The 25498-nt window shown below is 36.8% G+C and overlaps 1 protein-coding gene across 6 annotated transcripts in view; it reads right to left on the bottom strand.

The window, feature by feature from the left end:
• utrn (utrophin) overlaps positions 1-25498 on the bottom strand; it is a 222703-nt gene that overhangs the window by 27306 nt on the left and 169899 nt on the right. For all 6 annotated transcript variants that reach the window (XM_051880130.1, XM_051880128.1, XM_051880126.1 and 3 more), the window contains 4 exons: positions 22154-22311; positions 18621-18787; positions 13568-13679; positions 5403-5539 (listed from right to left, as the gene is read on the bottom strand). In XM_051880130.1, the coding sequence (XP_051736090.1) occupies positions 5403-5539; positions 13568-13679; positions 18621-18787; positions 22154-22311 (574 nt within the window). The remainder of the gene's footprint in view (positions 1-5402; positions 5540-13567; positions 13680-18620; positions 18788-22153; positions 22312-25498) is intronic.

Here is a 25498-nt window from a genome sequence, read left to right as displayed (position 1 = left end):
CCATCAAACTCCAAAAAGCACAAGTAAAAGCACATTATTAATATTATATAACTTTAACAGACTTGGGATCTAACATTCGAGTGAGAGAGGGCGAGAAAAAACAAACAAACTAAAAAGCGCTGATACCTTTACAGTGCTTTTTTGGTCCTGGTCACTCTATGCTTCCATTGTATGGAGAAGAACAGCATGAACATTCTGATAAAGGCCTAGTTTTGACTTCCATGAAAAAAGTCATACGGGTGAGTAAATGATGATCCCTTTAATAAAGCATCTTGTGAGCATCAATTGCATCTCCTTTGCACACACACGGAGCAACGCTTGGCCTCAACTAAGATCAGATTTCCAACCCAATCTCTAATCTTTCATTTATTTTAATTCCATTTCAGCGTCTTTTAAAGTGAAACTTGCTGTTAATCGCATATAGCGCAAAGCACAGAAGATCAAACGCTCTGCTCTGACTCAACAGGGACAAGTTTAATCTGCTGGAGACCCTAGTGAACTTTAGTTTCTATCTGAGATGATGAAAAGTGTCATATTTTTCTTTTAAAGGAGACCATACAGCAGATGAGACGATAATTGCAAGATGAGAAATTCAAGGTTAGATCGGTTCATGTTTGCCTTTTTTATAAAATCGTAGAGCAGGGGCATTCCATCCATATCCACATCCATAACCATATCCATATCCATATCCATATCCATATCCATAACCATATCCATAACCATATCCATCACACTGCAAGATTGAGGCACTTTGTCCTTTTTCACAATTGATGTGGAGTCAAGAGGTCTAGGACGAGACTCTCAGACACAATGACAAAGTGACTTGCAAACTCTTTTCTTTTTTTGTAAGAAGGTCAGTCAAGGCAAGAGAAGTGTGTCTTTTTATATCATTTTAATAGTGTGTAAAAGTTGTTAGAGCAAAAGCAAACCTAAAATGGCAGCTCATTTAACTTCAGTAATGTGTCATACTTCTGAGGGTGGGGCTTTCACATGTTAGGAATTGACTGGATCTCGAAATCTCGACACAACACTTCCTGCACTAATCTATCATTATTTACTATTATTGCTGTAATCTTTATTACATTCATGTTAACCAACATTGCGAAACTGTGTAAACTAATGGCAAGATTTTAGTAAATAAAAAAAAGAACTGTCAATTTTAGATTCATGGTGACTTTAAAAAAATGGGTAACACTTTAGTTTAGGGTCCAATTCTCACTATTGACTAGTTGCTTATTATCATGTTATTATCATATTATTATCAATAATCATATTACTAGAATATTGGCTGTTTATTAGTACTTATAAAGCACATATTAATGCCTTATTCTGCATGACCATATTCTACATCTCTTAATCCTACCCAATACCTAAACTTAACAACTACCTTACTAACTATTAATAAGCAGTAATTACGAGTTTATTGAGGCAAAAGTCGTAGTTAATAGTTAGATAATAGTGAGAATTGGACCCTAATCTAAAGTGTGACCAAAAAATGTTTTAACCATGTAATGTTAATTTTACTTTTTTTCCCTTTGGAATAATGTGCACTGATGATACAGTATGTTTGACCAGGAAAATGTATTGAGAAAGTAAAAAGGGTCCATTATGATTTCATGTTGACTTTGAGGGCGAAAGAAAATGCGGCTGAAGAGGGAGAAATATGAGCCATGTCAAAAATAAAACGATCCAGTTATCTAGACTGTTAAATGGCTGGTTTGCTGTATCACTATGTACAGAGTGCTGGACTCAAAGTAATGAGAGATTCTGTAAATTAGTGCTGACAGAGTCAACAAACACGTGCTCTCTAATAAAAGTCGGTCAATATCCCCTGGCGCTTCTGAATTTCAAGAAAACCAAACACTGCACGCTTTCATTTTCCTCTTGGAAACCACTAGGAATATATTTCAACCACGGTCATCACTCTTTGTTAAATCTGACACGTGGCGATGGAGTCAACTCATGCTGTTGCACACCGCAGCATGTCTGTTCAGAAACCTGAAAATCAAACGTTACATATAATGGTCTGATATCTCAGTGCGCTCAGATCAGCTGAATGTCACACTAACGTGGAGCGACAGGAAGCCTGTGCGAAGCAAGCAGTCATTTTGGCTTTGCTCATGAGGATTTATAATCAGCACCAACTGAAGAAATGGGTCATCTACAGTTCCCTGTCATTTAGCAGAAGCCTCTTTCTGACACAAATTCATGAAATGGTCCCACTGGAAAACCAGAAGTTCCTTAATCAACGGTGGTATGGAGATAAGGCAGAAGTGGGATCTGCATAACTCTCTATTTTCATAAATTGGCCACACTTAGGCTCTATTCCAAAAACTCTGAACTGCCTAGGGCGGCATTTTAAGACATCATACAGTAGGCTCGTTCCCAAAGCAGAGGCTGTTCCAAAAGACAGGCTGCATAATCGTGCTGCCTTCCAAGATACTTTCTTTTGTTCAGATTCTAAGACAGCATCACATGTATCTTTAGCAGAAAATGTATTGCGACAAATTCAGTGGAAAAATCCATCTAATTTGGCAGACCTCTTTTGTCATTTAATGCCACAAAAGTATAGTGTTATAAATGTACATATATATATATATATATATATATATATATATATATATATATATATATATATATATATATATATATTTATTAGAGGTGCAACGGTACACAAACATGATGGTTCGGTACATACCTCCATATTAAAGTCACGGTTTGGTACAGCAGGGGGGAGAAAACTAAACATAAAATTGCTTCATATTTCATCTTCTTTATTAAACAGTGGTTTATTGAACAATTTGTGTCTCTCTTTAAATAAAGTCAATTATAATTAACATTTTCTTAATGATTGCTATTTATTTTTAGACATAATAAATCAACGCACACACACACACACAAAAAAAAAATAATAATCATAAATTGCACACAAGGCAGGTTTTGCATTAACTTCTAAATCTAATTTTAAAATTATTTTCAATTATTTTTGTACTCCAATTCTTTTTTTAATCAATCTTTTACACAGTTACTGTCAACTTGTTTTCAAGACAAATTTATTTAAACATATTAAATAATTAAGACATTACTAACAGGTAAAGTAAAAAATAATGAATATATGAGCTAATATAGTGCATATATTTAGTGAAATGCTCCTCTAGAGTTCATTTCTCTAGTGAACTAACATGCTGTGGACACTAAATGACTTGCCTGAGGTAAATGTAATGCTACGTGAGATATTATTCTAAAGCGTGATGGTTCGGGACAAATACATGTACTGTTACACCCCTAATATATATGTATATATATAAATAAATAAATATATATATATATATATATATATATATACTGGAAAAATATTTTTAAAAAATCTAATATTTGTGTGAAGTGTTTTTAAACATATTGTCGTCGTCAGGTGGAAACCTTCTATCAACAAAAATGCTACTTTTCATGAAAAGGAAAAAAAAAAAAAAAAAAAAAACACACCACTATATTTTAAATAATTAAACACTGAGCTGTCCAAGTTGATATGGCTTTATATGTGGACACTTGCATGTGACATTATATTTGGTAACACTATTTTGCTGGTCCAATTTAGACATTCTACTAACTAAAAGTAACTATGCAAGTACATGTCAACTAATCATTAGAGTCGACCACTGAAATAAAGTGTAACCTTATATTATTAACATTTTACCAAAATCAAGCTACGAGCTTCAAGTTACGTTTTTAGTCACAAGTACTTTTTAATACCTTTCATTGGTTAAATATTTGCAAAACCCACAGACAGATGTTAAGGGTGACCAATAGTAATGATTTACGAAAAAAAAAGATGAAATATGGAGATATGAGGTTTCTGCTTGGCAACAACATTATACTGTGTATTTATTAGCATGTTGTTAAACTAATTATGGTTGACACATATATTTGTTCATAGCATACAGAAGCAAACACTTATGAAGTTTTATGTAAGTTATGATGCTGCCTTAATGTGCGCTCAAATTCAGCGCATCACATTTACGATTAAATCATATACACATTCTAGCAAATTTTGTGGGCAAAATCCAGTCATTTCAATAGGAATCTGTGTGATTGGGTGTTTCACACAGATTTTGCTCATGTTAAAGTTAGATCGAACTGACCACCAGAAAGCTGATAGGTTTGAAAGTGACTTCTGTGTGAGCTTTGCTTCATGCACAGCTACACTATTGACACACAGAATTTCACTGAAATGACCTAGGTTCTAGGTTTTGGAACAGAGCTTGAATCTAGATGGCAGATATTATTCGAGTGATAGAGAGATATTTCAAGATCTATCAACATTTCTGTACAGACAGGAAATCTGCACTATGAAGCGAGACATGTCAACAATTTCTGAACATAAGCTCTGAGCAGACACAGGGTGCAGTGTCGAAATCGCTGGCTTGATGCTAATGTGGCGTATCATTCAATTCAGAAAGTCAGAATTTCAAACCTACTGCGTGGAAAAGCTATTTGATTTTGGACTTACAACTTATAGTCTGTCAGAAATTAAATGGCCATCTTCCCTGAGAAGGCGTTGCATGTCACCAGAGAAAGGCAACAGCTATTTTGAAGCGAATGATTTCTTACGTACTCTATAATAAAAACATATTTAGCAAAGGCTTGAAAGTGTTTATAACAATGCAAATAATTATGCCTCAGGTTTTAAATATAAATATGGAAGCCTTTACATCAGAGATATCAAGTAGAAGTTTTTCCCATTTGACTTGAAGTGGAATGCAACATTACATGCAATCAATTTCAAGTCATTCATATGGAAGCTTGTTTCCACCACTGAATAAAAAAATAAAAAAGGCAATTGCAACTTTTATTTCACAATTCTTTTTTTCCCCTTCAGAATTCTGAGTTATTAAGTCATAATTGTGAGATATAAACATGCAATTGTAAGATATAAACTCGCAATTCTGAGAAAAAAGTCAGAATTGTTGGAAAAAAAAGTCAGAATTGTGAGTTTATATCTCTTGCTTTTGCAAGTTTATTTCTTGGAATTCTGAGAAAAGAAGTCAGAATTGTGAGATGTAAAGCAATTATCTTTTTTATTTTTTATTCAGTGGCAGAAACAAGCTTCCATACATTCATACATCTGCAGAAAAAAAAAAAAAACCTAAAAAAACACAAAAAAAAAAACACTATCTATTTATTAGAATTCAGGACTTCTACTCAGAAAATAAGTAGGCAGGCCACTCCACACACTTCTTGACAATTTTTGAAACCTTGCAATGTGAATAACCTCATTGTGTAAAGGCTGTAAAAATTCTCCGGGTGAAGAAAGTTAATGACTGGAGGTGGCAGAAAACCAGAGCCTGAAAACAGTCAAATTGAAACAATTGCAACTGCATTTTATTCTCCTTTAAGATACTTACGTTTCCATGTTGTCTCCTTCTAGGACCGTCTGGACGGGCAGGTATCCCAGGCGAGGGTGCTTCGCGAAATACTTCTTCGAGCGGAACTTGTTTTTTAAAACTTTGGTGAAATCTCTCATGTCTTCTCCTGAGGTGGTCTGAAAAGAACAGGAAGAGAGATGATGGATGTGGAAGTGGATTTACTTTATTAACAATTGTTCAAAGCAACTTTAATACAATAAATGCTGAAAGTCACTAGTGGTTTGAACCCCTAGTATATTAAACTGCTGTGTAGTGTTGGTAGAGTCTATTTAGCGGTTTCACTATATGTATGTAGTGTAATGTATATATAGTGTATTCCTGTGTTGCATGCATGTCCCTACGCTAGCTTAGTTACAACTCTTTAGTTATGTCAGGGAAACTTCAAATGCTTATATCCAGGCTTAAGAATGTACAGTATCACTGCTTTAATGTTTTTGCAAACCCTGTCATGTCTAGTATCAAATTAACCCTCTTCTGATTTCTTAAATAATGGTGTATAGTTTGCTACCATAACTTACATCATACACTTTTTACTATACTTTTGATATTGACTATACTTTTGATTTGATATTGCACAAATCCCACAGACCACCATAAACATGCAAATAAGTTGTTGAGTGAGACAAAGAAACATTCTCCCGCTCAAAATTCGCACCTCGGCATTGGTTAACTCATCAGAAATGGGTGTGACAGGTAGAGGCTTGAAAGATCTGACCCGAACACATCGATGCTTATCCCTTTGAGACAGATCTGTTTGAAACCGAGACTCATCCCTTCTGAGTCCGGCCTTCCTGCAGTTTAACTTCAACTGACTTCGTCAATTCTCATCTAAACAGTTCCAGTTCAGTTACAAAATAAAATCCAACAAAATCTACCAGTTACCCAAATAAACTACTGTTTAAAAGTTTGGGGTCTGTATAAACCATATATTGTGTAATATTGTGAAATAAATTAAAACAGCTGTTTTCTATGTGAATATATAGTAAACTGTAATTTATTCCTGTGATCAAAGCTGTATTTTCAGCATCCAGTCTTCAGCGTCACATGATCCTTCAGAAATCATTCTGATATGCTGATTTGATGCTCAAGAAACATTTATGATTATTATCAATGTTGAAAACAGTTGTGCTGCTTCAGATTTTTGTGGAAATGGTGATACACTTCTCTCAGCTTTCTTTGATAAACAAAGTTCAATTTTTTTTAAACAATGTAAATGTATTTACTGTCACTTTGGGTTAATTTAAAGCATCCTTGCTTAATAAAAGTATTCATTTATTTCAAAACAAACATTTGAACAGCAGTGTACATCTACTGACAAACAGATGGCATTTTAAATTATTTTAAAAGGTGTTAGTCACACAATATTTGTACAACCTCTTACATAAGGCAAGAAGCATTTCTTAAATATTTTTGAGCTGCATCAATTCATGTTCAGGTGTTCTACGAGTGAAAACCTAGAGTTGTCCCTATTTTCCCCTAACAGGCATGTAATGAAACGACTCACATTGACTGAGGGATGTCATAGAGATGTCCCTCCCAAGCCACACAGAATATCATAAAGACTTGGCATTGGGATCATTTGTCTATACCAAAAAGAAACCATCCCCAAAACCCTTGCAACCACAGCAAAGCCCTGGAAACCATCCAGAAGGTACAACTCAGGTTCTCTCTAATTAGGTGACACAGAAACACACACTTGCATCATTGCTTTTGCTAACAAATGGGAATTGCTGTTGAAGGTTCTCTATATATCTCTGACCTGAAAACACAACTTTCCACTACTTTATATTTAGAAGGGCATAAAATTAACAGCAGAGGTGTGAGCAGCAGGCACAAGGGTTACATACGTATACACTCTAAAGAATAAAGCTTGGTTTTTCGCAGTGAACCATTTTTGTCTTAGTGTGAACAACATTTCAAAAATCTAAAAAGAACCTTATAAAGAATCTTTTGTGGAATGGAAAGGTTCCATGGATGTTAAAGGTTCTTCATGGAACCATAAAGCCAATAAACAGCCTTTATTTGTAAGAGTGTACACACACACACGTTTTGGGTCAGTTTGAGTGAAATGCAGTATTAAAGAGAGCATGTAGAGCTCATTAGCCCATCACTACTGTACCATTTTCTCTCACACACACTGGCACTCTCACAGCACACACATCTCCACAGATCTGACGCTGATCCATCCACACGCATCTCATCCTCCATTTGTCTACTGAGCCGGGGTGTTTCAATCCTGGATTTCTCTGTCTGTGTCTTCTTTATCTGCACATATTCACAAACCAAATCCTATTTCTCTTGCAGACTGGAAGACCAACCGAAAAACAAGGATGTGACAGACCATGTATCACAGAAGGATTCTGTCTCCAACAGTTTGGTTTGCTAAACTCAAGACCAACAGAACCCATAAACTCCAGATCTGACACTCTCATGAAAGTTCAACATGGCGGTTGAAAACAAGAAAATCTCATTAATTACAACAGCAAATTGCCTTATAAACGCATTCTTATTTAGTTTTTCTTACGACAGAACATGCATGAAAATGAGCTAGACCGACCTGAATAATTTTTTTTTTTTTTTTAGCTTTTTGGTAGGCTAGCTAACATATCTCTTTTGTGCATGTGCATATGTACACTTGGTGCAGAAAGATGGATCACACTGGGTTTTACATCAAAAACACACCATTGATAACCGCATTGCTTTTTGTTTCTCGTAAAAAAGGATGCAACCTTTATATAACCTTTGTTATATGTAGAATTGCAAGTAGGCTTTGAGATTTTCATTAAAGGGGACCTATTATGCCCCATTTTACAAGATGTAAAGTAAAAGTAAGTCTAAAGTGTAAAGTAAAAGATGTAAAGTAAGTCTCTGATGTCCCCAGAGTGTGTATGTGAAATTTTAGATCAAAATACCCCACAGATCATTTTTTATAGCATGCCACTTTTTGAGGTTGAGCAAAAACGCGTCGTTTCAGTGCGTGCCCTTTAAATGCAAATGAGCTGCTGCGCTTGGCCTAAGAGGGCGGAGCTTCAAGAGCTGATTCTCCGGTGTCAGGATTCAGTCAGGACACACTATAACGTCAAAAACTGCGAGTATATGCTCCATGGAGATAGAACAGGTATAGTTTAGTTTAATTATGGTTATAACTTATATTGTCTTCTTGTTTTTATCCACTATATTACTACAAGCCTGTTATACCGGACCCCATTCAACTTTACTGATGAGTTTTATGACATTTATTGTACTTCACACAAAAGATGAAGCGTCCGTTTTCACTCTAGAAAAATTACTGTAAGAGTTTAATAAAACACAGTGCAAGTGTGCATTAAAATATTATCCATAAACTCTCTCTCTCTCCCTTGCATTAACAGTTTACTGATCTATCTTTGAGTAACAAATTTTTAGCTCAATCTCTGTGTTGTATTGTCCCTTTGTATTGACATTCATTCACAAAGCAGTCCGGTGTGAAATGATTCGCGCAGACATAAACGAATTTCGGTAGAGTTGAGAGAGCATTTTCTTCGAAAACAAAATGAATCCACCTCCTCTTCAGCGGCTCAGATTTAGGGAGTAAATGGAGAGAGCTATGTGGATTAATCCATCCAGCTACAGAACACCTAAAACGCTTGAGAGACATTCTCGTCAGTGCAGCAATGGTGGACTGTGTACAACTCGCTGTGAACTCGCTCAGGGCGGTTCTATGTTAAAACGGCAATGTCTGTCAACATTCCTGGGCGGGGCCTGTGGCTAATGTGATGTCACACTGCCAGGGATCTGGAAACGGCTTGTTCTGAGACACTGTTTATGATTTATGGGGATTCAAAAAAAAGGAGTGGTTGAATTTTTATCATTATAGGGTGATTGTGTACACACACTGCCAACACACATTTATGTCCAAACCATGCAAAAGTGAATTTTGCATAATAGGTCCCCTTTAAATAATGACTTAAATTTGTGTCTGCTCCACACACAGATATCATATGGCATCAGAAGACTTTGAATTAGGGCTGTCACAATATCCGATTTACACTACAATATTACCTTATTATTATATATTATATTATTTTGTGTCGTCTCTTTTTTTGGCCAATGTAGGGAGGCAAAGAGGGAGTCTGTAACCATTACTGTACAAAAGCGCAGAGAAAGAACTTCCTGTTGATTGGCACTTCCTGCAAACTTGGGTGTTCCTATGGAAATCTTTTTTTTTTTTTTTTTCAGTTTTATGACAGCTGGAAACCAACATTAATGCGCAATACTGCCATCTACTATGTTGGAGTGTCAAACCGGATAGTTACTAGCACTGGATTATTTACAACACTTGTAGTATTGACCTGATAACAATATTGATAATTTGCAACAAATCTATTGTACGTCATGTAGATTACTTGTATAGTGCATTTATGGTGCATTTTGTCTTTTTTTTTTACGTGATACATCAAAAATACATGCTTTTAACTGCCTTATTCGGTTAACACAAGAAGAATGAATCTTGTTCGTAAAACAATTCTTGTATGAATTTGCACAATGTGTTTTTCGATGGAGGAAAAATAATCAGTCAAATATGGCAACATGAGTAAATGGTGTTTTCATGTTTAGGCGAAGTTTTCCTTTTAAAAAGGACTTTGGCTAAAGTTCCCGCTGAAAGCGCGAGTTGAACACAACACATTACTCATTTAAACTGACACTGGGCTAAAGAAACTCTTTGTATCCCACAACTAATAAAAACCATATCACAACAACAAAAAGCAATATCACCACAATGAAAAAGCAATAACGGTGTAACAGCCCAACCGAGGGCCACAAAAAGCATATTCTGTTCAATATTGATCTTCTGCTCTCTGAATGCTGATGACAATATTTGCTGTTGAATCGCAAGTAAATGTGTTTTATAGATATATGTATGTGTGTTTGTGGAGTGGGGTGTTTCTGGGATATGCCGGTTTGAAAGGAAATGAAAGGCATTCTCTTCCTGTCAAGATGAAGTATCCGGACATTTCACAACTGCTGGTGTGTGTGTGTGTGTGTGTGTGTGTGTGAGAGAGTGTGACAGAGGTCTGACAGGAGTGATGAATTCAGGATTACTGCTGCCCCGCTGAATGCCAACCAAAAACAAAAAGACAACAAATGACTGGACAGAGATGATGGAGGAGAAACAAGAGTTTATATCCAAGCAAAAAACAATAAATCAGCCACTTGCTAGTATTAAATAGCAGCTGGTGGTCTCCAGAAAGCAGTTTCTAGCTCAGCGCTGTCAACACGATCTTATTATATAACAGTTAGTTCTGGCCCAGTAATTTAATAGGACAAGTGTCGTTGTCTGAGCACTGAAATGTTTCACTGCATCACTTCTCTTACCTAGAATTACAATTCAATAGATCACAACACTGTAAACCATTTTTGTTGGCGAAGCAAAAATAAAATAACTGGCCATATTGGGTTGGAAATGTCACTCGATATTACCTACTACTTTATAGAACTGTTTTATGAAAGTAATATGACACTCATGATCGATATTCTTGGGCCAGTGGAACGTTTATGTGATGCTTCATAGAACAGCTCCATAAACTTATTATGAGAACGATCCACTTGGAGTAACCCGGGGTTAAAGAGCTTTGCTCAAGGTCACAGTGGTGTCTCACTGCTGGCATGGATTGAACAAGGGACATTCTGGTTACATAGATAACACAACGGCTGTCACTAGAGAGACAAAATTTAAATAGGTGCATATGCTAATGAGAATAGGTTTTCATGCTTGAATGTTCATTATTTTCCTTATATTCTCCATTGTTGCAGCTCCTCTCTTCCCAGTCTGTCAGTAACGCTCTGTTTAGTTCCTGTCTCTATGAAGCCCCTCCTTCTGAAAAGCACAATGTGCTCTGATTGGTCGGCTGGACCAGTGTGTTGTGATTGGTCAAGCGCTTCGAGCGTGTTTGGGAAATGTCCCGCCCCTTACCATAACCGCCAGTTTCAACACACTACTAACTAACTCAACCAGGCCCCGCCCCTTTATTCTGCGAATTAATTATTTAAATGAGTAATATTGCGAAGAAAACTCAAGACTACAATGGAGGCGTTTCAGGGAGTTCAGAACAGTAATCATTTGTGCTTTGTAACTTTGCTCAAACAGCAAAGTTTGATTTTCAAAATGTTATAGATCTTATTGTGAATGATTCATACATGTGTGATTGATTGATGTTTAATGAAAAGGCCATAAATGGATCTTCTGTGAAATTGACAGACTTCTCTCTGGTGACGTATGCCGCTTCTCCAGTCAATTAGTCTGCTTAAAACCCTTTCTTTCAACAGTCTACAAACTCGCATTCATTTTTTTTTTAGTGCCACGCCCGCATCTCAATACCCAATCAACAACTGATGTGTAGAACAAAGTCCCCAATTTTTTTTCTTTTTTGATAAACCATTACACTTAGATGTATTGTATGTCACAAAAAGGAAGAAAAGATTGGTCACTGCTTCAGTTTCATCAAGACGTTAACAACTTTTGCTCATTAAATACTTTCTTTGAATGGAAAAGAGCAGCGTGAACATTCTTCAAAATGCCTCTTTTCGTTTTCTATGGAATAACAGGTTTGGAATGACTTAATTTTTGGTAGATTCAGCTGACATGTGGTGTTCAGGGTCCCTCGTGGGGTTTGAACCTACAAATTATTGTTTAACCACTTTACTATACCACACAAAAACAACTTCAGCCAGATATAAACCATCTACCGGATGGCCAATGCACAACCCTGCAGTCAGCCATCTTTTGACTAACGAAAAATGCAACATTTCTTCACTCAAGTGCCGGTGTTTAAAGTTGAATCGTTTTTAACTTGCATCATTATTCAGTCTAATTTGTCTGAATTTTCACAGGGTCGAAGATAGCAAAAATAAATGTGTTTACCTTTTGTCATGCCGATCAATGACAGTGACAGCTTTTCAATTTCACACTCCCGAAACTGAACTTTTAAATTAAACACATTACATTTCAGGTTGCACATAACTTCTGTTGTGGAGGTGGTAGGAAATCCTGCCAGTGACGCTAATAGATCAAGGCCCTCTGAGTTTTAACTACTCTCCATCTCGCCTGCAGCAGTGGAGGGGAAACTAACCTATTCTCGTACCATGAGCTCCTGATCACCAACCACACACTTTATAGTCCCAGCTGGAATAAAAACTAAACTTCTGATGCTAAGGCTGTTCCAAAAGGCATTTAGCAGGATTATGCCTCCTACGGAAGCTAAGATTCTATAGCAGCATTGCATGTTTCCTTTATTTGCTTAAAAATGTACCTTTTACTTAATTTTTGTAGGAGTTGTGCTTTTTATGCTCATTAGAGCATTGCGTTGTTAGCTTAGCAACATGCTAACAGCAAACCCTACCCCTGTCGAATCTTGCATGTGCTTTACTCTTGCTGCCTACCCAGCTAACAAAAATATGATCTAAAAGCTTTTGATTAAGCTATGGAAAAGTTATTTCTGAACGTTCTCAGAATGTTCAAAGCTTCAATTTTTTAAAAATGGTTTAAAAACTTTTTTCTTTTTAATGTTAACATTAGCAAAAACATTAAAGAAACGTTAAATTTTGAAACATGATGGAAACGTTACTTTTGTTTCTCTGAACGTTTAGAAACAAGTAGCCAGTAACATTTAAAAAACGTTAGACGAATGTCCAACCAAAACATTTCAGAAAAAAAACAATGAACATATAAATGTTTTTTTTTTTCTAACGTTTGGAGAACATTATTAAAGACCAGATAACTACGAATAAATGTTCTATTACCGTTACTGTAAGAATGTTTGTTCACGGCTTTGAGAGAACCTTGCCAGAACATTAGCCAAAGTTCTGATAATGTTTGCTGTTAGCTGGGTATGTGGGGCATTTCAAGTTATTTACGAGGTCAGATTTCATTTAGATAGCTGTCTTAAAAGGTAGCTGCCCATGTAGGCAGTAGACAGGAAGGCAGCTCAGTGGGTTTTGGAACAGAGCCATATCTCTAGCACTACTGAATGCCCACTCTAATGTCCATTCATGCAAAATTTCTCTTTTATGAGCTCCAATTTGCGAGCTTCATTACACATGCCTTAATTTGATGTGTAGAAAAAGACTGCAGGAGAGGGGCGGACGTTCAGACATGACTCACTCACCGGTGTGCAGTACTCCACCATGGGGTAATTCAGTTTATGACCCTTCGCCGTGCGACCAGAGAAGAAACAACTCTGGCAAACGTCATAGTTGAAGTGCTTCAAACTGCGATATCTGCAAAGAGGGAAAGAAAACACTGACTACTTGTATGATAACAAGCTTTCATTGTATGGAAAAGCAGCGTGAACACTTATTTCTGTTTTAAAGAAAAAAAAAAAAAAATAGAGGTTTGGATTGACATGAGGAGTAAATAGAGACTAGAATTTTCATTTTTAGATTATTCCTTTAAAATCCTTAACTCCAAAACAGCCTGATATTCTGTAGTTTCGTCAAACTATAATCCACTCTTTATTGAATTCGTCTGAAATTCAGAGTCCTCTGGAGAATGTTCATTAACTCCAGTCACGTCACGCTTGATTCAGTAACATCATTAACACACAGTTTAAAAGTATTTTTATTAAACAGATTTTCTTCATATAAATGTAAATTGAATGTGGAGGAGGACAGCACTGTGTGTGGTGTTTGTTTTTGGTTCCTTCTGGTCTCTCCAGGAAATGCAAATTCAATAGAATTTAATTCCTCTGCTGTGCAATATTTTCCCCGCGCTGCTGCATAAATGATATGACAGTAAAAAGCTGCTGCACTTTCTGAAACGGCTCCTCTTCTCTCTGAGGCGGCCCATCTGAGACCGCAGCATTCACACTGATGCCCTGGCTGAGAAATACTGAATATCATGCCATCGGTACTGTTGTCAAGATCTTTATATTAGTTTCTGTGAGATGTGGGTAAGAAAAAAAATATATTATGAAACTGATCTAAAATACAATTTGATGAAGTTTGAATGTCATGAGAGCCTGTATGTTACAGTGATTCTAATGCAGATAAGGTGTTCACAGGCACAAAAAAATTATACTTATAAAATACTACTACTACTACTACTACTACTACTAATAAGAATAATAATTGGGGGGAAAAAAAATCAGCCAAATATTATATAGAGATATATCTTCAATCTTTGTTGCTTAGTAATTATAACCAGATATTACTTGGCAAAGGAATCTTTTTTTTTTTTTTTTTTTTTTGATGTAATTTATTGAACACTTGTTTTTATGACATTGCTGTTGCTGCCATTTTGTTTTTTAGGGCTGTCAAAGTTAACTTTAACAGATGGTACAGCTGTATCTGTCTTTTATAAATCTGATAAAACTAAAGACATTTCTGAGATATGCAATACTACTCTATAGGTACTTAAGATTAACACAAGATTGGCAGAAACTGTGTGTTATGTCCCCTTTTAACCAATGAAAAGTATTAAAAAGAGCTTGTAGCTAAACCTCTAAACTCCATTGGATCACTCAAACTGTCAGTCAAACCTCATAACTCCACCCGCCTCTATCGTGAATGAAGTGCTGCACAGCTTGAACATCTCTGCTTGTTTGCAATGCAAAAAGTTTTTTATGAGTTAGTATAGCATTTTCTTTACTCAAGAAACATTTCATATATAAAGACTAATGTTTTATGTATTCGAGAAGCGGAGAAAAGTGTCTAGCATTTATCACTTGAGTCATAGCCAGTCCTTTCTTAAATAGCCTGTGCATAGCAGCTTCATCTTTTATAACATGAGATTTCGTTCAAATGACAGAAAAAGCTACAGTAAACTTTATAACCTGCAAGTTGATGAAAATGTAATGCGATGCACTTACTGTCTCAGATGCATCCGTTCTAATGACGGACAAAGCACACGCATGTACCTTGTAACTCCATTTGAGCTTGATTTTGGTAAAATGCTAAAAATATAATGACACGTGCAAGTGTCTGACCATATATGAAGCCACAATATCAACTTTAACAACACAGTGTTTTTTCCCATTTCCGGTTTTGGACATACAAGGTTTTCCGCTCGATAGCGCCCACTTGTAAAAAGCCATTCGTTAAGTGAGGGCAGCTTAGCCGTGATGGACTGCTTAAACCTTAACAATGACAAAATCACTGTAACGCACAGCCTCTTGAGGATTACTGCTTCAACAATTAACAACTGTTAATCTGCTAAACAATTAATGACATTTGCCTAGCTTTGTAAGTGAATTTAACAGAATTATGCCCCAGGATTTCTTCTCCATTAACACAAAGTTTTTCTCAAAGGTCTCAATAAATCCAGGTTGAATGACTCAGACTTTATTTTCTCAGTTTCTCTCTCTCGTTCTATTTAGTCTTCTCTACTATCCATCACTGACAAAACACAGTCCGTATCTCCTCTGTCAAACGTCCGACTGAATCTCACCACTGAGCTCAGCCTCAAAGAAACATCTCAGAAAACAAGATGGTCCGCTCTGATGCGGTCAGTCCTCGAGAGATGGACGCTGTCACTGAGACTTAGCGAAGACTTCTAAATATGGCAGCGTTATCAGTAATACATGTATGTATGCATGACATTTGAAAAGGTCACCACCTATTGTGACAAGAGCACACAGTGGCTGTTTAAAATACATCATGGAGGCGTGTGATGACGAACTAACACCCGGTACATCCCTCACCGCACACACTGCAGCGCTCTCTCACACATAGCTTCATTAAATCTGAGCCTGGGAATGTATTTATGGTGCTGTACATGTGCACATTGCTGATATTAATGCGGTCCATAAATTCAGAAGCAAAGAAGAAAACATATATTATTAATATATAATAACATAATAAAAATGTTGTATTGCTATAATTATTATTTACTGCAGTCTTCTTGTGGCTTTTATTATTATTACCATCAACAGTGTGTTTTGCTTATAGCCAAAATTTCATACATATTGAGCTTCAACGAATGTTACATTCTACCATACAAAGACTGCAAATGCAAGGTTTCTGATAAAACAACACAGGTAAGATCTGAACGTTCACTGCTAAATTCAGATGTGCTTTCACACTTTGGCTGCGGTGGCAGCACCCATCGCGCATTATAGGTCAACTGACATGATTTAAACGACAAATCACATTCAAATATTTGACAATAGGTGCCAATTTATGTTTCTGCCAGTTGGTGCCCACGCTCCATAATCGAGCGCGCACACGTAATATCTGAGCCAGAGTAGACATGAGGACACTATATTTGAGAGCGCACGAGTGTCTTTGTGGAGAGATTCATGCTGAACATTACATTGATGCGCACTCGACATGCGTTGTTAAAAAATGCCATAGTAACTGCCTCAAGTTAACTATAAAAATGAAAAGAACATCGCGTCTGGAAGTTGCAGTCGTTTTTTTATTTTATCATATTTTTCTGTTGGGTCTCAGCGCCTATATAGCCCATAGTTCATGATAGGCTATAGTTAACAAATTTGTGAATATTTTGAATAAAAAAGGAAAAATGAAATAAGTGATACATTTGTCATACAGCTATTGTGCCCCCCACATTAATAATAAATGTGCACATATTGTGAATTAATTTAATAAACTTAGTAACCTTGCTTTCTTGGTAGCCTTCAGTAAATTAATTTCTCTAAAAAAATGATTCATAAAACATCAGTTTACGGTCAATTTCATGTTTCCATATATATAAAAAAAAAAAAAAATCAAGATATAGTTCATCCCAAAATTAAAATTCAGTCATCATTTACTCAACCTCATGGTCCAAAAGTTTGTGTAATAAATTCTATGTTGAATCAAATAAAAGTCTTCTTTCTGAATCTACTTTTTGTAATGTCTATTTGATGCTTTACACAATAATGACTTCAAATTATCTTTTGGGGATCATTTCTCAGCCAAATTTGATGTACGATAAACTTGCGATTAATTACATTAATTAATCACCACATCATGTAATTAATTAAATTTAAAATTTTAATCGCTTCCCAGCCCTAATTTAAACTATTAATTAATACATTAATTATTTATACATTTTTATTGCTAATTTATTACATATAACACTTTAACATATAATGAATAATATATATTATTATATTTATTTTTAATGATAAATGATAAAGATTCAACTATGGGATTACTGTGTGCATAACTTTAAATTACTTTATTACTACGTACATGCAATTATTACTATATTATAACTAACAAGATTTATATAAACAATATAAAAAATAATTAATACAAATAAATAAATAAATTATATATTTGCTATACAGTCTACCCCTGAAGAAAATTCACAAAAAATTGAAGCAAGCATGTAGAATAAAATATAAATTTTTTGAGTGAAATTACAAATTAAAATATGGCCACCATTACTAACCTACACCTACAAACAAAGAAATACAATTTTATTATTATTATTATATTTAATACCTCAGTCGAACATTATTTGATCTTGTGACATTTTGTACATAATGCAAGAAATTCCTCTGAGATGCATCATATTATTGAGGGGTAAATGGCTGAAACCCTAGGATCACCCCATCCTGTTCAATGACATTATATGTAATGAATTCAACTATTAATGTGTTAACATTGACAGCCCTAGCTTAGAGCTGAACTTTGAAAAGTGTCAGAGCTGATCAGAGAACAGACTGAATAGCAGATTTCTCTCCCACAATCCCTTTCATCAGTCTCTCTCTTGTTTAGAGTGCTATCAGATGCTGACATTTAGATGAATGTTGGGCCTCAGGAGTGAATCTAACCTTTCTGCTCACAGACAGCACGGTGCGCACCCATATGTGTGTGTCTTAAATTTCTCACAGATCTGCTTGATATCACACTTTGTCTAGATCAGGGGTGTCCAAACTCACTCCTGGAGAGCCACTGTCCTGCAGAGTTCAGCTCCAACTTGCCTCAACACACCTGCCTGGAAGTTTCTAGTAAGAGCTTGATTAGCTGGGTCAGGTGTGTTTAATTGGGGTTGAAGCTGAACTCTACAGGACAGTGGCCCTCCAGGAGCAGGACCGGACACCCCTGATCTAGTGCAACACCTCTCAAACTGAGGGAGAATTCCCTACTGCTCAAATCTGACGCAAGAACCGGTGCAATTTTGAAGTATCTTCGTTTCCTCCTGTACAGTCATTGTGTCATAATAACCCTCTTCAGGGTAAATAAATGTTACATAAATGTGTGTGTGTGTACCTGAAGCCCACAATGGGGAACTCTTTACAGATATTGCACTTGGCCTGGTGTTTGGCCGTTTCTGCCGCCGCCACTCTGTGCAGCACGGGAAGCCAAACCATAGACTGCGGCTCCAGCCTCATCCAATCAATAAACTGCCTCGGCTCCAGCTCAACCTTATTGGTCACCTGAGAAAAGAGAGCAAGCACAAACAGCCAATGAGGGAGGGATTTCAGAGAGCCCATAAATAGCATGAGAGAATAACTCATAAACAATGCAGCCCGGCTGAAATCGAGAAGATGCCTGGAACATTTCCTACAAGACCATCATAAATGACTGTCAATCGCATGGCTGCTTTTATAGAGACATAACTGACTCATAAATATTCCAGTCAAGACAGAGGAGCGTTCAGTGATGTCACACTGTCAGCAGGTACTGGCTGATTCTAACCAGTGCAATGATAGGAAAATTAGCTAACTGTAAAGAATATTATGCCATACGTCATACAGCCCATCAGTAGCATCTCTATAAACCAGGTTCAATACAAGTTCAGTTTGTGTCGCTAATGTAATTACAATGGAAGCCAATGAGGCAAGACATTCTGAGCAGTAATGTGCTGCTTGTGTATTTGTTAAAGAGCCTGTATTATATTTCATGTATAAATAGATCTATTATTTGAGCTTTATAGCTTATAAATCATCTGTTTTAGTGGTGGGAATATGTTACAGGTTACTGAGACATAATTACTGATATAATTATGTGTAGAGACTCTTTCTGGTATTATTGCACATATCATGTCAAAGTCACAGGGTTTACTGTCTTTACATGGTCATGAAGTTAAAATTTAACACAGACATGGGTAATAAATGATTAAAAACACATTAAAGGTCACCTATTATGCTAAATCCACTTTTACAAGGTGTTTGGATATAAATGTGCATTAGCAGTGTGTGAACACAACCACCCTACAATGAAAACAATCTACCCACTCCCTTTTTTTAAAATCCCCATTAAACCAAAGCAGTCTCATTTTTGATTCTCTGAGTATTGTGACATCACATTACTCATGCCCCGCCCACGGCCGCTGATTGACAGTCCTGTATTACCATGATTTCCACCCTCAGCGAGTTGTACCAAAGTCCCTGTTATTCTATAGTATTTGGTTGTACGCTGTCCGCCATTTTCTCCGCGGTCGAGCAGCTGCAGTGACAACAATGTCTGGTAAATAATTGAGATGTTTTCTTGTTGGATGTAAGAGTGAACATAACAGTCTTCATTTACTGACATCTGAACCACTGAACGCAGTGGATTAGTTTTATTTTTGAAGGGAATGCGCCACAGATCTAATATACACATACGATTTCTGTAACGTTGCCTGCTATTTACGTTCACAGACATAACTGACTGTGTTTATGTGAACTGTGTGTGTTTTTGACAGAACCTTGTGTGTATTTGACAGTTTAAACAAAAAAAAAAATGTGAAAGAGAAGTTACTCACGAGACTTGATGTCTGATAACTGTCTGTGTGTGTGTTTTATAAGTGCGCTCAGAAAACGATCCATTAGAAGTTTAAACTGGCATAGCTTTAAAACAAGTGGAAAAAATAAACTTTAATGATGAAAGAAAAACTATGCTTTCCGTGAGAGTGTTCACGATATAGATGATAATCAAAACCAGCAGATGTCTTGTTTGTATTTGGCAGAGAATCCAATTGAGGCAGGAACTGTGATCGTAGAGAGGGGGCGGGGCACAGCAGCTCATTTGCATTTAAATGCACATGCGCGAAAACAGCCTGTTCTTGACTGTAGTCAGAAATGGGTATTTACAACATGGATTTATAAATGATCTGTGAGGTATTTTAAGCTGAAACTTCACAGACACATTCTGGGGACACCTGAGACTTAAATCTTAAAAAAATGGGCTTAATAGGGGACCTTTAAAGGGATAGATCACCCAAAAACGAAAATTCCATCATTATTTACTTTTATTTAATGAAGGGGAAAAACACATCTCTATCTTTTTTGTGTGTGTGCTCTGTAGAAGAAAGTCATACAGTTTTGGAACAACATGAAGGTTAGTAAACGATGACAGAATGTTCATTTTTGGTTAAACTATCACTTTAATATATTTATTATTTAGGTTTTGTGGCTATACTCTTAAAACAGGCGGTATTTGAATGTTTATCCCGGTTGTGAATTCCACTGCAAACATGATTTCTGTGTGTTTTTACAAACTGAGGAAGGAGCTGGAATTATTTTCGGTGGTATTTCTTCAGCATGCCACAGATGCGACCTGTGGAGCTTGTTTTGAACCTGGAACATTCTTGTAATTATTTGAAATCTGTGGTAAATAAATTTTCATATTTCAGATTTACAAAACAAACAAGTCAATGGCAAATAAATTATCAAATAAGACAATGATTAAGTGATTTTGGCAGGTATTCTTACAAACTTGGCAGTGATGTCAGCGGCAGAACACACTGAAGAGAGATGTTACACACACACACACACACACACACACACACACACACACACACACAGACACTTGTATATGTGGTTTACGGGGACTCTCCATAGACGTAATGGTTTTTATACTGTACATTCTATCCCCTACACTACCCCTACCCCTAAACTTACCCATCACAGAAAACTGTCTGCATTTTTTGAATTTCAAAACAAACAGTTTAGTAAACAAACAGTTTCAGCCTCTGAAACGATGGATGTCTGTATGCCTGCACTGAGATGTTGAGATCTGTCATAACCTACAGCTATGAACTCTGACCTGTTGACATGTTTTGTGCTCTTAAATTTCCCATCAGACACCACAAGCAACAAGAGAGACAGAAATTGACTGTTTTGGTGATTCCATCCATCAGCACTGACGGACTGTAAATGGCTTCAGGTGTGACACTGTCCTGTCTGTCTGTCATCCCTCCACTCATCTGTCTTTCATCATTCGTTTATTTCCTCTCCTCACTCATTTATAAATGACAACTTCTCTCTCTTCAAAACACTTCAGACTTGACACTGAGTGCAATCCAGCCAGACAGACAGACAGACAGACACTATAGAATAACAGAACGATAGAATGATAGATAGACAGACAGACAGACAGAACAGTAGATAGATTCAGAAAGAACAAATAGAAATACAGATAAAGTAAGAGAGAGACATAAGCAAACAGAAGAAAGGCAGACAGACAGATGGATGGACAGAATGTCCTGTAAAAATTATAAAAAATAAAAATCAAGCAGCAAACTCTTCAAAAGGGTGACCCTTTCTCTCTCTGTCTCTCTCTCTCTCTTTTTAAAGTGTGTATTTATAGCCTCCCAGTCTAACTGCTGTAAGATTTACACTAGTGAAATGACTGAAGGACAAAAATATGAACACTCGCGCTGACAACACCATTAACACACAGAGATCTTGTGTGAGGTAATGTGAGGATTCAATAATTCAGAACTGGATAAGACATCAGTCATAAACAGACATATCAGAGTGAAACATGCTGAGATGGTCATGATGCACTGATGTGTGTGTGAGTGTGTGTTCACGCACATGCTGGAAGCAGCTGCGGACGCTGGGCTCGATGTTGCTCCCGCCGAAAGCCGCCACCTCGCCCAGCTGTCGAGGGATCTGAATGGCATCGTGCAGCAGAAGACCCAACTGCCTCTGATCACATGTATCGCCTGCCGACGACACCTGATTAAACAGACCTGAGAGACACAAACAAAGAAATCAGCCCTAAAGTTTAGATAACACTTTATTTCGATAGTCCACCAACAGACATTCTACTGACTACAAGTAACTTTGCAACGACATGTAAACTTATTCTACTAACCCGAACCCTAACAGTCTACTAATAGGTAGTTGACATGTTAATGCAGTTGTATATATAGAATTACTTATAGTTAGTAGAATGTCTAAAGTGGAATATAGAAATGAAGTTATAAACCAAAGTTTATGAAATAATTTCTTTTAATTAACAAATATTTAATTAATTTTAATTTAGTGTTTTTAAAATGTTAAGAGAGACATAGCAAAAGATGCCAGACGAGAGCACAATGGCCAGAGATGTTCTTCTAGCACATTTACATAGAAAACAACGAAAAAGCAGAGCAGTGCAGTGCAAAATCACATTCTATGTGAGCAACCCCTAAGAGATGACAAACTGAGAATGTTGACAGACAGGAAGATGGATGGATGGATGGATGGATGGATGGATGGAAGGAAGGAAATATCTATCTATCTATCTATCTATCTATCTTGGATTGATGGATAGATAGCCAGACAGATAGATAGACAGAGAGGAAGAAAGAACGAGACGGACAGACAGACAGACGGACGGACAGACAGACAGACAGACAGACGGACAGACAGATAGACGGATAGACAGACAGACAGACAGACAGACAGAGAGACGGACAGATAGACAGACAAATAGATGGACGGACAGACAGACGGATAGACAGACAGACAGACGGATAGACAGACAGACAGACAGACGGATAGACAGACAGACAGACGGATAGACAGACAGACAGACGGATAGACAGACGGACAGATAGACAGACAGACAAATAGATGGACGGACAGACAGATGGATTGACAGGCAGACAGATAGACAGACGGAAAAACAGACAGACAGACAGACGGACAGACAGACAAATAGACAGACAGCATATAAAAAACATAAATTAACTATATATTGTCGTATACTGTATGTCTCATCTGTCAAAGCTTTTCTAAAAGTTCTCTGTTAAACTGTATGAATAAAAAACATGCTGTAGTTTAATAAAATCATATTTCACAGCTAATAGTTCATTCTTTTTTCACGCACATGAATTCAACACATCAGAGAGTGTTTTACCTCAGTTCAAACGCTTCTCAGCTCGCATCATTTGTATGGATGAATTTAAAAGATCATTTAGCTGGTCTTTTTTTTTTTTTTTCATTTAATATTTAAAGCAAAACCTTCAGTAATCTACTGTTTTAAAATATAATGTGGATAAACAGATTATACAGTAAAGCAAACTAAAAGTCCTTCAGTTAATGATAAGTGTCATTTTCCATCTTCTTTTATCCGTCTCTCTCTTTCTGTCCTTGGCTCAGGGATGGAGATGACCTTGATTACCACAGCAAGAGCAGACCCCTGCCAGAGCTGACACACACACACACACACAGGTTTGTTTTGCTATCAAAGTGAGGACATTCCATAGGCGTAATGGTTTTTATACTGTTCAAACTGTACATTCTCTCCCCCTACACTACCCCTACTCCTAAACCTACCCATCACTGAAAACATTCTGCATTTTTACATTTTTAATAAAACATTGTTTAGTATGTTTTTAAAGCTATTTTAAATATGAGGACTCATGAAATGTCCTCATATTTCATGTTTATGTCATAATACCAGTGTAATACCCATGTCATTATACAAATTTGTGTCCTCATAAATCACAAAAACACGCACGCACACACACTCACACACACACAGCACAGCACGGCACTGAACCCCAGACCTCTGTCCTAAAAGCATCAGAGCAGCTCAATAAACTCTATTCTCACTCCAGCACACACAACTAAAGTCACACAGACTCTATTTCACAGTGTGGTGTGTTAACTCAAGGTCAGCGAACTAACCCAGCACTGAAGCGTCTGTGATTGTGTGTCACTCAGATCTGCTTTACAAAGTGCTGACCGGGCAGAGTGAACCTCAAACTGCTGACCGAAAACAGAAAAAACATGTTTTTCATCCCAACAAGCGTGATGCATCATTTTCCGTTTGTCTACAGATAAGGAGATCACTCACTGCTCAGGGATTCGCCTACTGTGAGTTCTGATCACTCAGAGGAGTAAAGACTCCTGAGATGAGTCAGAACTTAAAAGAGCAAAAAGCCCAATTATGTGGAGAGATGCATCATGGGAGTGCAGTCTGTGCTTTCAGGTGACTGTGCTTTCAGAAACAAAACAGGACAGAAAAAAGGGGTAGGGCATCATGGGGTTTGCGGTGCTTCACAAACACGTTAATTAAAAGGGATTTTTACATGTGATCTAACAATACCTGCAGGGCACAAACACCAATAAATTATGAGAAAATATATAAAATCTCAACCAGCAAAAATAATGAACCGTTGTTTAGCCTTAGACCTCATCCAAAGTATATTTGATATTTAATACACACATATGTGGCAGAGGTTTTTGGACAAAAGAAATTTTACACTATCTAGCTAAATGCAGCAGTGCTATTTTAGTATTAATTAGATACTATTATCATATTTAGCTTTTATTTTAATAATATAAATGTTTTGTTTTAAATTTTTAAATGCAAAAACAGGACAAAAGCATGCACATCACCGGCAAAAACGCTGGGTTGGATGCTCGACAAAGGAAACAATAACCTTGGTGTGCCGACTTGTTTTTAAAAAGTATGAATACCATATAATTTACAGTGAAATGTTATATTATATTTAACATGAGATTACATGTACTTTAATGGTAATATTTTGTCAAAATTATATTAAGCATTAATCACCTTATTATTATAAGGGGAAAAGGGTAACCCAGATAGATAGATAGACAGACAGACGGATATACAGACAGACAGACAGACAGACGGAAGGAAGGACGGACAGATATACAGACAGACAGACAGAAAGACGGATAGACAGACAGACGGACATACATACAGACAGACGGACGGACGGACAGACAGACAGACGGATATAAAGACAGACAGATGGATGGCCAGACAGACGACTAGATAGACGGACGGACAGACAGACGGACAGATAGACAGACGGCTAGACAGACAGACGGACAGATAGACAGACGGACAGACAGACAGTCAAACAAATGGATAGATATATAGATAGATAGATAGACAGAGAGACAGACAAACAA

The sequence above is a fragment of the Ctenopharyngodon idella genome, chromosome 22 (assembly GCF_019924925.1).
Source record: "Ctenopharyngodon idella isolate HZGC_01 chromosome 22, HZGC01, whole genome shotgun sequence".
Classification (NCBI taxonomy): Eukaryota; Metazoa; Chordata; class Actinopteri; order Cypriniformes; family Xenocyprididae; genus Ctenopharyngodon; species Ctenopharyngodon idella.
This window is presented reverse-complemented; position numbering and strand designations above follow the sequence as displayed.